The sequence below is a fragment of the Dipodomys merriami genome, unplaced genomic scaffold (assembly GCF_024711535.1).
Source record: "Dipodomys merriami isolate MVZ:Mamm:240054 unplaced genomic scaffold, mDipMer1.0.p SCAF_24, whole genome shotgun sequence".
In the NCBI taxonomy this organism is placed as follows: Eukaryota; Metazoa; Chordata; class Mammalia; order Rodentia; family Heteromyidae; genus Dipodomys; species Dipodomys merriami.
This window is the reverse complement of record NW_027203826.1, coordinates 17,314,448-17,329,387: the sequence shown is the minus strand read 5'-3', so window position 1 is coordinate 17,329,387 and position 14,940 is coordinate 17,314,448. Positions and strand designations below refer to the sequence as shown.

At 45.8% G+C, this 14,940-nt stretch overlaps 1 protein-coding gene across 2 annotated transcripts in view; it reads right to left on the bottom strand.

The window, feature by feature from the left end:
• Window positions 1-14,940, bottom strand: part of Nmnat2 (nicotinamide nucleotide adenylyltransferase 2) — a 152,259-nt gene that overhangs the window by 35,045 nt on the left and 102,274 nt on the right. The window contains exons 2-5 of one of the 2 annotated variants that reach the window (XM_070034297.1): window positions 5,703-5,791; window positions 5,297-5,353; window positions 4,969-5,036; window positions 2,518-2,596 (exon numbers count right to left, since the gene is read on the bottom strand). In XM_070034297.1, coding sequence (XP_069890398.1) covers window positions 2,518-2,596; window positions 4,969-5,036; window positions 5,297-5,353; window positions 5,703-5,791 — 293 coding nt within the window. The remainder of the gene's footprint in view (window positions 1-2,517; window positions 2,597-4,968; window positions 5,037-5,296; window positions 5,354-5,702; window positions 5,792-14,940) is intronic. The other variant, XM_070034298.1, reaches the window with a different exon arrangement.

Sequence of the window (14,940 nt, the reverse complement as noted above, 5' to 3'; positions counted from 1 at the left end):
CTGCACCTTGGGAAAGGTCAGACCGACACACGGCATCGTTAGCACCTGTGGCCTCTGCAGCCCAGAGATGTTTAAAACACAGCCAGCTAGAGCCAGGTGCCAGGCAGAGCAGACCATATTTGTGTTGAAGCAAGTGGGTTGGTGGGTTCTGAGTCCTCTTAGCCTGTGTATGCCCATGCTCAAGACAAGGAATGGGAATTTGATGTGCATTATCTATTATCCTGCATTATCAGACCCGCTGCTTTCTCCAGGACCCCAGAAAACATGGCACTGATAATGCAGCATTTCCCATAGCTGAACCAGAGCAGCTCCTGTGTCCAAGGTGTGTGGGAAATCAGCCAGTGGACAACACCAAAACAAAGGACTAGGCTTCAATCCATTGTGGACCATAAAGGCCCTGGCTTCTTCAAGGTCCAACATCTTGAAGGTGATGATGCCCACTGCCAGAGGATCTGAAAGGCTCAAGGCTGGGGAGACCCTCTGGGCACCTTTTCCATGGGCCACTTGGCTAGCAGAGCAGCATGCCAATCCCTTCTGTGTCTTGGTAGGGTCTCCATTTTCCTGGCAGAGTAACCTCTCTTTTGTCATATTCCCAGTAGGAGAAGGTCACGGCAGCATCCAGCCACATCTGGGAGCCAGCTGCAGCTGATGGTATCTTATCATCTTCTCAGTCTGCATCATGGACTTCTCTGCTCAGCTGTGGCTGATGGGGTGTAGGGAGTAGTCAACCCCCTTGTATTACCACCAGAAAAGAATGTCATGTTCTCATGTAACTCATCTGGTGGCTGGAATTTCTTCCTCTTGCTGCATCAGTTGCGCCATGTGTTCTATTCCAGGGAAGAAAATCGCTAGCTGTGTGCTCTGTGTTGCCTCCTCAGCCCTCCATAGCTATTCCATTCTCAGAGTCATTACCAAACACAGCCGGAGTGTCTACCTCTCTGCCTGTTCTACTTTCTATGCCAGGAGCACTGGCCTTACACCAGTAGGCTTAGGGATAGATAGTAGCAAGCAGCACCATGCTTGGAGTCTTACGTCAGTGGGACATTTGTGACCTATGCTGTCAGCCAGCCTCTATCTATCACTGCAACAGCCAGAGCTCCTGGATGAACTTTTCTGGACCAGACTCAAGTTGAGCATGAGGAACACAGGAAATGTTCAGGAAGCTCAAGCACTTGGAAAACAAAACAGCAGCCAAGATTGATGGCTGTCGCAGCCAGTGGAGCACACTCAGGAGTGTTTGCAGTGTCCCCAAACACCTGCCCTTTCATTATGGAGCCCAAGGCTTCTGTGTGACTAGAAGGAGCACAAGCTCCCAGCGGACATCCTAGCCAACCCACAGTGTGAGAAATACACATGTGTAAAGTCACTGTGGTATTAAGGATGTTTGTTACTCCAGCAAGTTTTAGCCTATCCTGGCTGACACATGCTTATTCAGTAGTAGGTGGTGTCTTTTATAACTCAAGTTGTTGAGACTAGCATAGAGGTGGAACAAATCAGGGTGATGCTGTGTCAGAGACCTTTCAAGGGGACCAGGGAGAAATCTGAAGAGGGAAGGCTTCCATTCCATTCCACAGGCTAAAAATAATTAGTTGAGTAACAACTCTTGCCTCCTCAGGATGGCCTAGGGCCCAAACATTTCAGGTCTAGTAAAACATAACTCAACGTGTGTTTGGTAGAGAATGGGCTGTCTAAGAAGACAGCGATGCATCCTCCAACAGTAGGAACAGAGATGGGATGCAGACTCTCCCTGGATCTGGTTGAGATGAACACGGTTTACTGTTGTCCTGGTTGGCCATGTTTCTTGCCATCAATAGCTCTGTTTTTCATCTGTCACTAGGGGAATCCATGGGTTGGTACTGATCCTTGAAGGACTTTTGCTTTCTCCACCTTCTGGCCAGTGCTGCCAGCTGTATGGGGCTCTGAGTCTGCAGCCTAGACGCAAGCCCTGGCTCTTATCCATCTGTATTCACTAAACATTGTATCCCCAAGTCTGTGGAGTCTCTGGTGAATAGGAATGGATGGGGGACAAGGAAGCAATGCCAGCAAATGTGCAGTGCCCCCTTTTCAGCCTCCCAGCCTGGGGTGAAGGGGATTCCAGGGACCCCTGGCAGCAGGAGCAGGAGGTCTGGTACAAGCTGCCAGTGCTTAGGGTATGTCTCTTGCTGCTGCCTTAGGGTATGTCTCTTGCTGCTGCCTTTCCTCATCCAGATTCTTCCTCTCCTCACTTTCGGAAGTCCTGTAACTGTAATGCCACCTCGGCCTTGCTTCTTGGGCTGATGGAAGCTGCCCGAGTCATCTCCAGCAGCAGTAATCTCATATCCAGCAGGAGGAAGTTAGGAGAGAGAAAAGCGGGAGCAGCCCTAGGACTGCAGGTTCCTAATTCACCGCCATCCTCGGTGCTAGGCTGGCAGGGAAGGGGGAAGCTGAAACCCCGCCCTGTCCTGCCTGGCTTCTGTGGGCCCAGCCCTTCCCTGGCCCCCTGGTGGTGCGTCCACTCCCAGGCATGGCCCAGCTCACCTTCATGAGGTCCCGGTGGTGTTCCAGCACACTGCAGGTTGTCTGCCAGGTGTCCTGGTAGCATTCCCATGGGTCCACCCTGCCAGCATGGGAGACAGGTTGGTTCTTGGGCACACTCTTGTCCCATCTTATCCTATTCCCTGCCTCAAGAGACCATAGCTTTACCCGACCTGGTTATGCAACGTAGGTAGATTTCTAGTCAGACAAAACCTAGGGCTGAGCCTCTGTTTGCTCCTTTGTAAAATATGAGAAGTCTGCCTCAGATGGAGGAGAAAGATGCCTGGGTTTAGTCCCAGCCTTGGTACTGTGTGGCTTTGGGAAAGTTAAATGGTCTCTCCATGCCTCCCCTTTCCCATCTGTAACATGGGATGAATAGCAGTAACTATCTTATGGTTTTGTCAGACGGGCTCAGTAAGCCCAGTGCTTAGGAGAGTGCCTTGCTCTTCTTATCTGGAAAGGAGAATTCTCCTCTGGACCTTGCAAGCTATGATAAGAATGTAGGTGAGCCAGGCCCTCACCAAGTGGAGGCTGAACTTTTTCTTGCCAGGCTGTGTGTCCTGGTAAAGCAGCCCTGTCTGTCTCCCTGTGCTGTGGAACCTTGTAGCCAGGGGTAAGGCATAGTGGTCAGTCCAGGGGACCCACCCCCACAGACTGACCAACACCTGTTATAAGCAAGACTGGGGAGAAGGCAGGGATCTCAAACTGAATTGGGATATTTCAGCACTCAGCTGAATTGGGATATTTCTCAAATATTTTCTTAGCCGTTAAGCATTAACTGCCCATGCCTAGCTATGGTTTCCAAAGATGAAATCTGACTAACTTCAATCACGTGATGGGGCCACATGGGCTCCCAGGGACAGGCCCTGGAGCCAGCTCCTATCTCCAGACTCCCTAGGGATCTCAGTTCTCACCTTCCAAGTGCCTACAACAGCATGAGGCAGGCAGTAGACACTCAGTAAATACGTACTGAATGAAGGAGGGAATTACTCCAGAATCATGATCATGTAAGCACAACCAATCAGGAACAGCCTCCTGTCTAATACTAGATTCCATTTTACCCAGGAAGGAAGAGTTACAACACTAAGTGTGTGTGTGTGTGTGTGTGTGTGTGTGTGTGTGTGTGTGTGTGTGTGTGTGTGTGTGTGTATGTGTATGTATGTATGTGTATGTGTGTGTGTCTATATGCCAGTTCTGGAGCTTGAACTCAGGGCCTGGGTGCTGTCCATGAGCTTTTTTTCTCAAGGCAAGTGCTCTACCACTTGAGCCACAGCTCTACTTCTGGCATATTGGTGGCTAATTGGAGATAAGAGTTTTTCAGACTTTGCTGCCCAAGCTGGCTTTGAACTGTGATCCTCAGATCTCAGACTCCTGTGTAGCTAGGATGACAGTTTAAGAGGTCTTATTGTTAGTCCTGTCTTGACCACAGATGTACATTGCTGGGGTCCCTTGACCTCTCTGGGCCTGTTTGTCATCTGAGAAAAACAGCTGCCTCTCTGGCTGGCGTGTGTGTTAAGAGGAAGAGAATGTCTATAAAGGGCACATGCTTCTCACACAGATCTCCATGCACAACTGACAGGGGTCATTGTTGTCACCCCCCACCCTCATTTCCTCCTGTATCCCTGCCCAGTTGACTCTGAGTCCCTCATCCTGAGGTCAGCCTCCATCCTTTCCCTCCCTTCAAGTTCCCCGAAGCTCCCAGAGGTGCTGCTTGTTTTTCTATAGCGGGAAATTACACTGCAAATGATGTACCATTATTTTTTAAAAACATCATCTTCTCATGCAAATTATAACGGTTGGAGCTGGAGAGAGCATAATTAGCATAATTAGTGAATACTTGCTTTAATTACATTGCAAGCTCAGAGGGAGAATAGGAGAATTGAGGGGGGGGGGCACTTCCATCTTATTTAGCCTGTCTGGTATGAGGGGGAAAGCAGAGAGCAACAAGGCTCTCTCTGGATGGGACTCCCAAGGGCAGTGCTCCTAAGTCTCATACCCTCTGTCCGGGAGTCAGTGTGGGATGCTGGGAAGCTTGAGTTCAGGAGTAGAAAATCTCCAAGACTAGAGAACACTCCCAGACACGACGTAAGACTTAGTGGAAGTTAGGTCTCTGAATCACTCCAGGGCCCAGAGGTTTCAATGCAGATAAAACCCTGCTAGTTCCTTCTATATTTCATGAGCCCCACAGCTTGGTTTCAAAAAGAAATAATGATTAAGTGGGTCCCCCTTGAGGGTCTCCGTGATTATTGTCTGTACAGGGCTAATTTCTCTCTGTCTCTGATGTCTCTGTTTCTGTCTCTCTGTCTGTCAGTCTCTCTTTCTCTCCTTCTCTCCCTCTCCCTTTCTCTCTCTCTTCCCACTTTCTACTTCTAGCATCCAAATAATTGCTGGGATTCTTCCTCACCCCCAGTGAGCCAGGGTCACCTGCCTGCGGCATTATCAGGCCAGCCCTACCTGATCCAGTCGGAATTCTGGACGGCCAGCTGGCACATGATGAGGCGGTGCCGACTGGACACAAGACCCTGGAAAGCAGCAGAGCAATCATTAAGTGATGGCCACTGATCCTCACAGGGCCCCACTCAAGCCAACCATCATCAAAGAGCAGCTGTCATGTTTTCATGGTGAGAGGGAATGTGGGGTGTGATCCTTTTACCTGTCCACCTGTAGGTGTGTGACAGAGGGCAAAGGTAAGTGGGGGTGTGCCAGGTACCCCACCAGCAAGATCCACAGAAGAGCTTCCACGTATGAGTATACGCATGCCCTGCAGAGGCCTGACACTTACCTTGTCTTCTGGCTCAATCTGGCTGGTTGGGGTGACTTCCCCAGAGCTAGACTGTATCTGTGGGAAAAGTGGGGAATGATGGAAGCAGCACCTATATCATCTGGAACATGTGACGGGAATGAGGAGCAGGAAAAGAGTTTTAAAATCAAATTGTGGGACATTTTTTCTCTTAAAATTGCTGAAAAGATTTGCCCAAGCACATCATAATCCATAACCAGAAGCCAGTTTGGCCACATCACATGAAGGGAAGCCATACCTGCTCCTCTCCTAACAAGCGCTGACTGGGCCTGATGCTGTGAGTGGCGGACACCTTCTGGGTCTGACTGATAATGGAGCAATTCTATCCAAAGGAGCCATTTTGAAGGGGAGAAGGGGGAAAGAAGAGGGGTCAGGGCTGAGGACCCACCTGTTTTCCATAGGAGTCGTGGACAGGGGAGACAATCCCGCCAATCACGATAAACCTCCCAGTCTTGTGCAGATAATCCCTGGCTCTTTCTAACGAAGAGAGGAAAACCGTACATTACAAAGAAGGAAGGTGTGGATTGAAAGTGATAATTAAAATCAATATGTTCAGCTCCACAGCGCCAAGGTTTATCTCTTGCCATTTATATAGAAAGTGTCAACTTTCAAAGCAAATGTTAGTGGTTCAAAAGGTTATAGAAACAGATTTCAGCGAAAGGATTTAGAACTCAAGGGAATCCCGTTTTAAAGTTTCTCTGAGCCAGGTGCTGGTGGCTCATGCCTATAATCCTAGCTAGCAGGAGGCTGAGATCTGAGAATTGAGGTTCTCTAATTTTGGAAGTGGAGTTGTGGCTCCAGTAGTAGAGCATTATGCTTGAGCACATGAATTCAAGCCCCAACACACACACACACACACACACACACACACACACACACACACACACACACACACACACACACACACACACACACACACAGAGTGCTTCTCTTTTGTTGGAGTCCCAGGTAGCTAGAGGGGTTTTAAACAAACCCTTCATTAAGAATCTTAAGAGCTAGTGATTGAAATTTAGTTCTATTGTCACTTGCAGAGCAACCGCTGTATGTCTTTTAAACAAATTCCCCTTATGGTATGAAAGATGTGCTGATTGCCTCATCTAATTATTTACAAGAGAAAAGCCACCAAAAACAAATTGAAAAGGCCCCATACATAATTACAGCGAATTAACATCAGCCCTGCAAGTCCACTATCATTACAGTTGGTAGAGAAAATTTCAGTCGCATAAATCTCTTTTTTTGGGGGGTGGAATGTAAAGTTGCTGATGCAAATTTACCAGAGAAGCCCCTTTTTATGGATTCAGCTACACACAGCTCAAATAAGGCTTGCCTTTTGAACTACTTCGAGAGATGGGGACAGGGAAAAAGTATCTGTGGTCCCCAGTGTAGTTAAGTCTGCCATCCATACTGAAGAGCTCTTTGACTCTTATACACCTGATAGAATAACTTATTTATTGAGCTTATTTGTTGATTCTCAGTATGTGGTCACACTTTAAAAGCTTCTAGTCCCTACCAGAAGCTTCTTTTCTCCACTCTTGCTCCCCTAGGGTGCCCTCCCACTGAGCCCCAATTTCCAGGGGGGAATTCACTGGACCAATGATTTACCTTAAAAGCTGTCACCCTTCTTCCTAGCCAAGGTGAACAGCTCCTTCTCCTGGCAACAATCCCAAATTCACTGCCTTGGGAAGGCTTTTCTAAAGGGAATAACCCCAACCCTAAACCTGATCTGATACATTACACCCCAAGGAGTTAATGAGAGCATGTAGTTAAATTCAACTTAGGAAATGTGTATTGAGCATTATTCTTATTAGTCTCTAATAAAAGTTCCCAACACTGGAGAAATAGGAAGCCAAACTGAGGTTTCCAATGAGAATTGAATTGGGCTGAGTATTACAGCAATGACTTTCATCCACTCCAATCCACAAGAGGAAATACATTTAAGAAATGACATAAACTACATACGACATGGGATATGTATGTAACAGAAACAAACACATCCTAAAATACTTGCTACAGTACTGTATATCATGTTCTCCAGTGTGTTCTCTTCTAATAACCACTCACTTAAATAAAGGGCTATTGACGGGTGGCAGTATTATAGTTTAAACAACGCTGTGCTCCTATATGGTCAAGGAGAAAAGTTTAGTCAGGAAAGGTCAATTGTGTCTGGAGGAGTTGAAATGGCTTCTTGGTAAAGGAATATATGTGTTTGGTGTTAACAAATTGATATTGTTTAGAGGTATGGACTTGTTTTCTTTGCCTTTTAAGGAATTAAAAGACTTCTAGGTGCCAGTGGCTTATGCCTGTAACCCTAAATACTCAGGAGGCTGAGATCTGAGGATCTCAGTTCTAAGCCAGCTGGGCAGGAAAGTCTGTAAGATATATTTTTAATTAATCACCTCCTTGCTACTCAGTGAACCTGGCTGACACATGTAATCTAGAATGGCTGACACATATAATCTACTCTCCCCTTGCAGGGAGTTCCTGGAGAAAACTCCGTGGACAGGGCATCATACTAAATTCAATTGTCCCTTTTCTGTTGCAATTAGAAATGTCCCCTGCACTGTTGGGTTCATGGCTGGAGTGGCCTGTATCTTCCTAGCAGATGCATTTCACACAGGCTACGTGGAATTAAACATGTCTAAACAGCAGAAAGGCCAAGCCCTGGACAGTCAGGAAGCAATTGAGCTAGGGTTGGCAAAATTATTTCTGCTTAGGGATGAAGGAAAATTTGGTTTTGTTTCCTATTTCTTTTGAGATAAGTTCTTACTATATAAACCAAGTTTTAAATTTATGATCCTCCTGCCTCAGCCTCCTCCTGACTGCTGGGATGGCAGGTGTGTGCCAGCACACCTAGCTTCAAGGAAAAGTATTTAACATATTTTCATTGGCATATATTAATCATATAAAGAGGTTTCACTGTGATATTTCCATACATGCCTATCATGTACTCTGATCAAATTTACCCCTTCTTTTTTTTTTTTTTCTTCTTCTTATCCCTCTCTTCCTGTATGTCATGCTCAACACCCAGGTCTGGTGCTCTGTGTGTGTGTGTGTGTGTGTGTGTGTGTGTGTGTGTGTGTGTGTGTGTGTGTGTGTGTGTGTGTGTGTGTGTGTAACTAGAAATAAGAGTCTCACAGACTTTCTTGATTGGGCTTTGAACCTAGGATCCTCAGATTTTAGCCTCCTGAGTAACTCGGATTACAGGTGTAAGTCCCTGGTGCCTAAACCCTCTTCTTTTCTTAAACTACCTTTAATAGGTTTTATTATTCTATTTTCATGCATGCACATAAAGTACTTTGATCCCATTCATTCCCCTGTACCACCTACTTTCATACTCCTCCCCCCTTGTTGATTCCAGGCCCCAAATCAACCCCACATGTCAATCATTCATTTTTCGTGGTGGTCTAGATTCTTCATATGAGAGAAAACATACAATATTTGTCTCTCTCAGTTGGCTTCTTTTACTTAACATAATGATTTCTAGTTCCATCATTTCTCTTGCAAATGACATAGTTTGATTTTCATTTACAACTGAAAAACAGTCTGTGTTTATGCCACAAAAGAAAAAAAATTAGCCTGGGTGCTGGTGACTCATGCCTATAGTCTTAGCTACTCAAGACTAAGATCTGAGCACCATGATTCCAAGCCAACGGGGAGGAAAGTCCATGAGATCCTTTCTTTTAAAAAAAATTTATTGTCAAGGTGGTGTACAGAGGGGTTACAGTTATATACATAAGGTCGTGCGTACATTTCTTGTCAAACATTGTTACACCCTCCCTTGTTTTTCTCCCACTTTCCCTCCTGTCAACCCCTTCCCCCCCACCACCACACTTATGTAAGCCCATGAGATTCTTATATCCAATAAACTACCAAAAAGCCAGAAGGGAACTGTGGCTCAAGTGGTAGAGGTAGAGTACTAGCCTTAAGCAAAAGAAGCTCAGTGATGGCACCCAGGTCCTGAGTTCAAGCCCCAAGACCCACACAAAGAAAACACAAAATCAAAGAAGCTATCCCTATGGCCAAACTGAACCTTGAATTTTTTAGTATATTCGAGTCTGTGCAGGTGTTCTAAGGGACCTGGAAAAGTATAACATAAGCCCCACCTCCAAGGAGCTTAGGTGTTGGTGGAAATAAGACAAGATAGAAATAAGACAAGCAGAGTTAATAGATACCAAATCTACAGTGTCAAGAACTCTAGGCAGATGCGCTGGTATAGCTCAGGGGCTTATCTTAGAATTCAAGACCTTGGGCTAGCCACAGACCACAGAATTAACCACATTTGTAAATTTCATGCACGCAATGCTTTGAGGTGAGGTTTGAGTGGTAGGCTCCCCCACCCTCAGGCTAGATAGGAACCTACAAAAAGCCTTTCAAATGCAAAGTAACCCAGACAAACCCACCACACCCACAGGTGTCTCCAGTTAGGCTCGCACTCTGACTGTCCCTAAGCCCTCGCCCTAATAACCCCGGGCTAGGTGGAGAACAATTACGGTGAGAACTCACCAAACCTCAGCCTATACCCGGCCTTCTCCCCAAGAAGTCACAGAAAGGCCTCTGCCTCCTGGCTGACTGTGGCCTTTCTCTGTGCGCTCCCTAAGCAGGGCCTGTCTTTCCTCATGGGATCTATGGATACAGCAGGTGTGTGTGTGTGTGTGTGTGTGTGTGTGTGTGTGTGTGTGTACAGGAGTTTGAACTCAGAGCCTGGGTACTGCTGCTGCCTCCTCCTCCTCCTCCTTCTCCTCCTCCACCTCCCTCTTTTTCTGCTCTACTACTTGAGTCAGCTCCACGTCCAGCATTTTGATGGTTAATTGGAGATAAGAATCGCACAGATTTTCCTGCCCATGCTGGCTTCCATCTGGGATCTTCAGATCTCAGACAACTGAGTAGCTAGGGCTGACTAGAGGTATGAACAAGCACCTGGTTAAGGGGTACTCATCTCTTGATCTGTTGGTTGGCTTTGTCATCCCTAAAAAATAAAATAAAATTGTAAAACAGCTATTTTAAAATAAAAGGAAGATCACTTCAAGGATACAAAGCAGTGTGAGCAGATAAACTGAGTTAGGAATAAAAAGTCCAGATAATCCAATGCTTGTGGTTCACACCTACTTCTGAACTACTCAGGAGGCTGAGAATGAAGGACTGTGATTGAAGCTATTTGGGGGCAGAAAAACCTGAAAGACTCCATCTCCAAAGTAGAGATGTGGCTCAAGTGGTTGAGTGTCAGCCATAAGCAAATGAACAGGGAGAAAGCATGAGGAGTTGAGCTCAAACCTCAGAACTGGGAAAACAACTTCTCTCTCTCTCTCTCCCACCCCCCCCCAAACCAAACAAAAAACTCCAGATTTCACAAAAGGCTCAATTTCTTGGTTTTCATTGCTTTTAAGGCAGTAATTCCTTTAAGGAGATAGAAATGCCAATCCTCCCAGACACTGGTGACTCACGCTTGTAATCCTTGCTACTCAAAAAAGGCTGAGATCTGAGGATTGCAGCTCAAAGCCAGCCCAGGCAGGAAAGTACATGAGACTCTCATCTCTAATTAACCACCAGAAAACCAGAAGTGGCAGCGTGGCTCAAGTGGTAGAGTGCTTGCCTTGAGCTGAAAAACTCAGGAACAGTGCCTAGGTCCAGAGTTCAAGACCCATGACTGACAAAAAATAAAAAACAAACAAACAAAGAAAAAGAAATTTCAAAAATAATGATTAGAAAGCTGGCTCCGGTAACTCATGCCTGTAATCCTAGCTACTCAGGAAACTGAGATCTGAGGATAGAGGTTCTAACCATGTTGGGGTAGAAAAGTCTGGGAAACCTTTGTCTTCAGTTAACCATCAAAAGAGCTGGAGGTGGAGCTGTGGGAAAAAAGGGACAAAAGCTCAGGAAAACAGCCCTGAGTTCAAGCCCCAGAACCAACACACATACACACACACACACACACACACACACACACACACACACACACACACACACACACATCAGAAAAGACACCTTTTCATCCCTCAGTAAAATGTCTCCCCTGTCCTGTACAACCTGGAGCACCTTTCTTGGCCATCACCTAATCCCCAAATCCTCTGACCTGGGCCTGGATAGTTTGGAGAGGCAGGATGCTAGGACACCACTCTCTCCTCAAAGTGAAGTAGATGCTCAGGCTAGAGCCTGTTAAGTTCTCTGTCCCATGCCTTATGATAGCTTTCAATTGAGATTTCTACTGGAATTGAAGTAAGTCTGAAAGGGTAGGTTTTGTCCCTGGCACTTGATCTATATATAGGTGGGACCATGGAAGCCTGCTATGGCATCCCTTAGACATGATTGGTTGAGCGGGCAGAGGCCCCCAATAAGTATAGGCTAGCTGTGGATTGACTCCACAGGGATTGGTTAGCTTAGTTCTTCCTTGCATGACTGGCCATCAACAAAGTCACATCATCAGACCTCAGAGGAACTGAAGGACAGCATGTGGAAACACAATGCCTTCTTTTTTGCTTCAGGTCTTTGCTCTTAACCATGGAGGAAGCCATCTGGAACCCTTGGAGGGGATGAGGCCATGATGCTTTCTTTAGGATGAAGGAAGCAAGATTTCTTGAGAGGGACAATGGGATGCTCAGATCAGGTTTTTTTTCTGCCCAGTTTACAGTGATAGTGGAGCAGCAGAAGAGGTGAGTTGGGTTAGGGTGCATATGGGTAGACATCTAAACAGACCCTTGCCCAGAACTGCCTGGGAAAGGTCACTGGGAGACAGAGCCCAGTTCTCTAAGCTTGTCTGCTTTCTTCCAGGTCCTGAGTCTCACCCCATGCTCCTCAGGATGTCTGAGCTCATCAGCAGAGCTCACAAAGGCTTCCCAGACCCTTCCGTGACTCAATTTCCTCTAGATGGCTGGCTTTTGTAGCTCCAACTTTAGCTACACTGGCTGTCAGGGGCAGCAATGGTACAGTGGCTGCTTCACTATGCTGATCTTATTTGCTCCTTTAGACTAGCTGCAGAGAACTTGAGTCCTTTTATTTTCACAGCTGGGAAATGATTTATAACCCTTACTGCTACAGCTGTCACTTCAGACAGGCCCTGGGGTCTTATGTCCTCAGCTGGTAGGAGATATCCCAGAAGTCTGGCCCCATTCAAATCTTTTCCACTGGGAAAACTTTCCAGAATCCCATGTTCTACACAGTCTTGCCAAACAAGGCTCCTGGCTTCTTGGAGCCATCCATTGTTTATTGTTGTTTTTGCTGTCACTCTGAAACAGGTTCTTTCTGGATAGTCCAAGCTGGCCTCAAACTTACTATGGAATACAGATGACCTCAACTCACGATCCTTCTGCTTCCGCATCTGAGTGCAGGAAATTCGGTTGTGCACCACATCTGACTTCAGACTTCAACCACAGTACAAGAGGATGCTTATATATTTATTCCTCCAGAAATGGGAGGGTGAGTATATATGTATGAATAGGACACACCTAAATATATATGGAACCTTTTGACATCAACTAAATATATACAAAAAATATGACACAAAGCAGAGGTTCTCTCTTTGGTGACACCCAGAAATACATGAACAAATTATTTTAGAAACCTACAGACTGTCATCCTAAATATAACTGGGTGGATGGGTGGAGCGGGGCGGGACAGAAGAGAAGGTGAGGAAAAAGAAGAAAGGAAGAAAACACACCTTTTCAAAAACCCACTGTGGCTCTACATTAGAGTGTCAGAACTGTGACTTTTGCATCGCAGAGGGCTCTATTTTTAGCTACAAGAATATTATTTTACTCTTTATTAACCTTTTGCACACAAGTTCACCATATAGACTTCCTAGGGATCGTTCCGGCTTTGAAATAGAGTTTACGCAGGAAATAGCTTTGTTTCTGTCAGGTAAGGCAGGTGGGAAACTTAATGTTAAGGTTTCCTTCTTTCCTTCCTTCTTTCCTTCTTTTCTTTTTCTTTCTTTCTTTTTTTTCTGAGGCTTGAACTTAGGGCTTGGGCACTGTTCCTAAGCTTTTTTACTCAAAGATAGCACCCTGTCTCTTGAGCCACAACTCCACTTCTGGCTTTGTGTGTGTGTTTGTTTGAATGCTTAATTGGAGATGAGGGTCTCCTGCCAAGGCTGGTTCCAAACCTTAATCCTAAAATCTCAGCCTCCTGAGTAGTTAGAATTACAGGCATGAGCCACCAGGGCCCAACTTAAGGTTTCTTTTTGTGGGAATGTGCTTCTGGGAGCTGCAGTATAGGTGTGGTTCGGGAGGCTATAGTGTGGAGACTTTACAGGTTAAAGTTTGCTTTTGCCTTGAAGACTGGCATTGTTTCCTTTACAGCTTGATTCTTTGTGTTGACCCTCTCCTTCTCTCTGAAGTAAAAATTCTTCCTGGAACAAGAGATCCCTTCTGGGACAACAAATAACCCCATGTCTGGACTTGCTGTGATTTTTCTTGGTCTTGGCACCAAAGGGCCATGTCCCCCAGAGACTTTAGTCCTTGAAAAACTGAGATGGTTGTACTTTCCGTGGAAGTACAGCCAGCTGGAATCTGTGCATGTCACCTTTACATGGTAAAAGGGACTTCGCAGATGTGCCTTTCTTGAGGAAATTATCCTGTAGTTATCTGAATGGACCCAATGTAATATGAAGGGGATTCAAAAGGAACAGAGTCGGATAAGAAATGTACTCATTAGCTTACCCATGTAATTGTAACCCCTCTGTATAGTATTTTCACAATTAAAAAAAAAGAAAAAAAAAGGAACAGAGTGTGGGTGGGGGTGGGGGTTGGGAGCAAGAGAAGAAAGACAGAGACAGACATAGGGAGGAAAGAGCAAAAGGCCCTACTGATGGCCTGAAGGATAGAGGGAGGAGCTATGAGACAAGAAATGCAGTTGTTTCTAGAAGCTGGAAAAGACTTTCCAATGGAGCTTCCAGGAAAAACACATTTGGATTTTAAGACTTCCAAGAACGGTGAGACCATAAATCTGTGTTGTTTTAAGCCAGTAAGTTGGAGGGTTTTTTGTTGCTGTTATGTGAAATTTATTACAAGGGCAATAGGAAATTAATATAGTGAGATGGTCAATCCATCCCTCCCTACACCAGAAAACATGCATGCACACAGCCAAAGAATAAGTACTAGCTACTGCAGAAGTGGAGAAAGATAATCAGCTCATAAAACTAAAAAAAGTCTTAAAAACAAATCCCACAGCCTGCTAATGTTGAGAGCTAAGCATGAGAGGCCATACAGCAATGGCTCCCGATATGTTTGTCTTCTGCTCCTCTTCCTTCCTTTGCTCTGCTTCCCTCGGAGAAAGGAGTCATTTCCCTCCCCTCTGGGCTTAAAAGCCGTTTGCAGACACAGAAGGCCAGACTGACCAGACCTGTTCCTCACTCCTCTTTCAGGAACTGAACAAAGGGTTCTGAACAATGTCAGAGTAGCTGTCTTTGGGGGATCGACTGGCTTTAACTTCAGCTGAGCTGATGGTGTGTTTAGATGACGGATGGGAGAGAAGGCTACAGGCAGAAAATGTCAGGCTGGCTCAAGGCTCAGCAGGTTATTGATTGAGCTTTGCTGGCAATGGGACAGGGGTTTTCAACTACAATGGATTAAGCTGCCTTGAAAGGTTTTGTCTGTCTTGGGAAGCATTGGCGTGCTCACAGTGGTTTTGCTGCT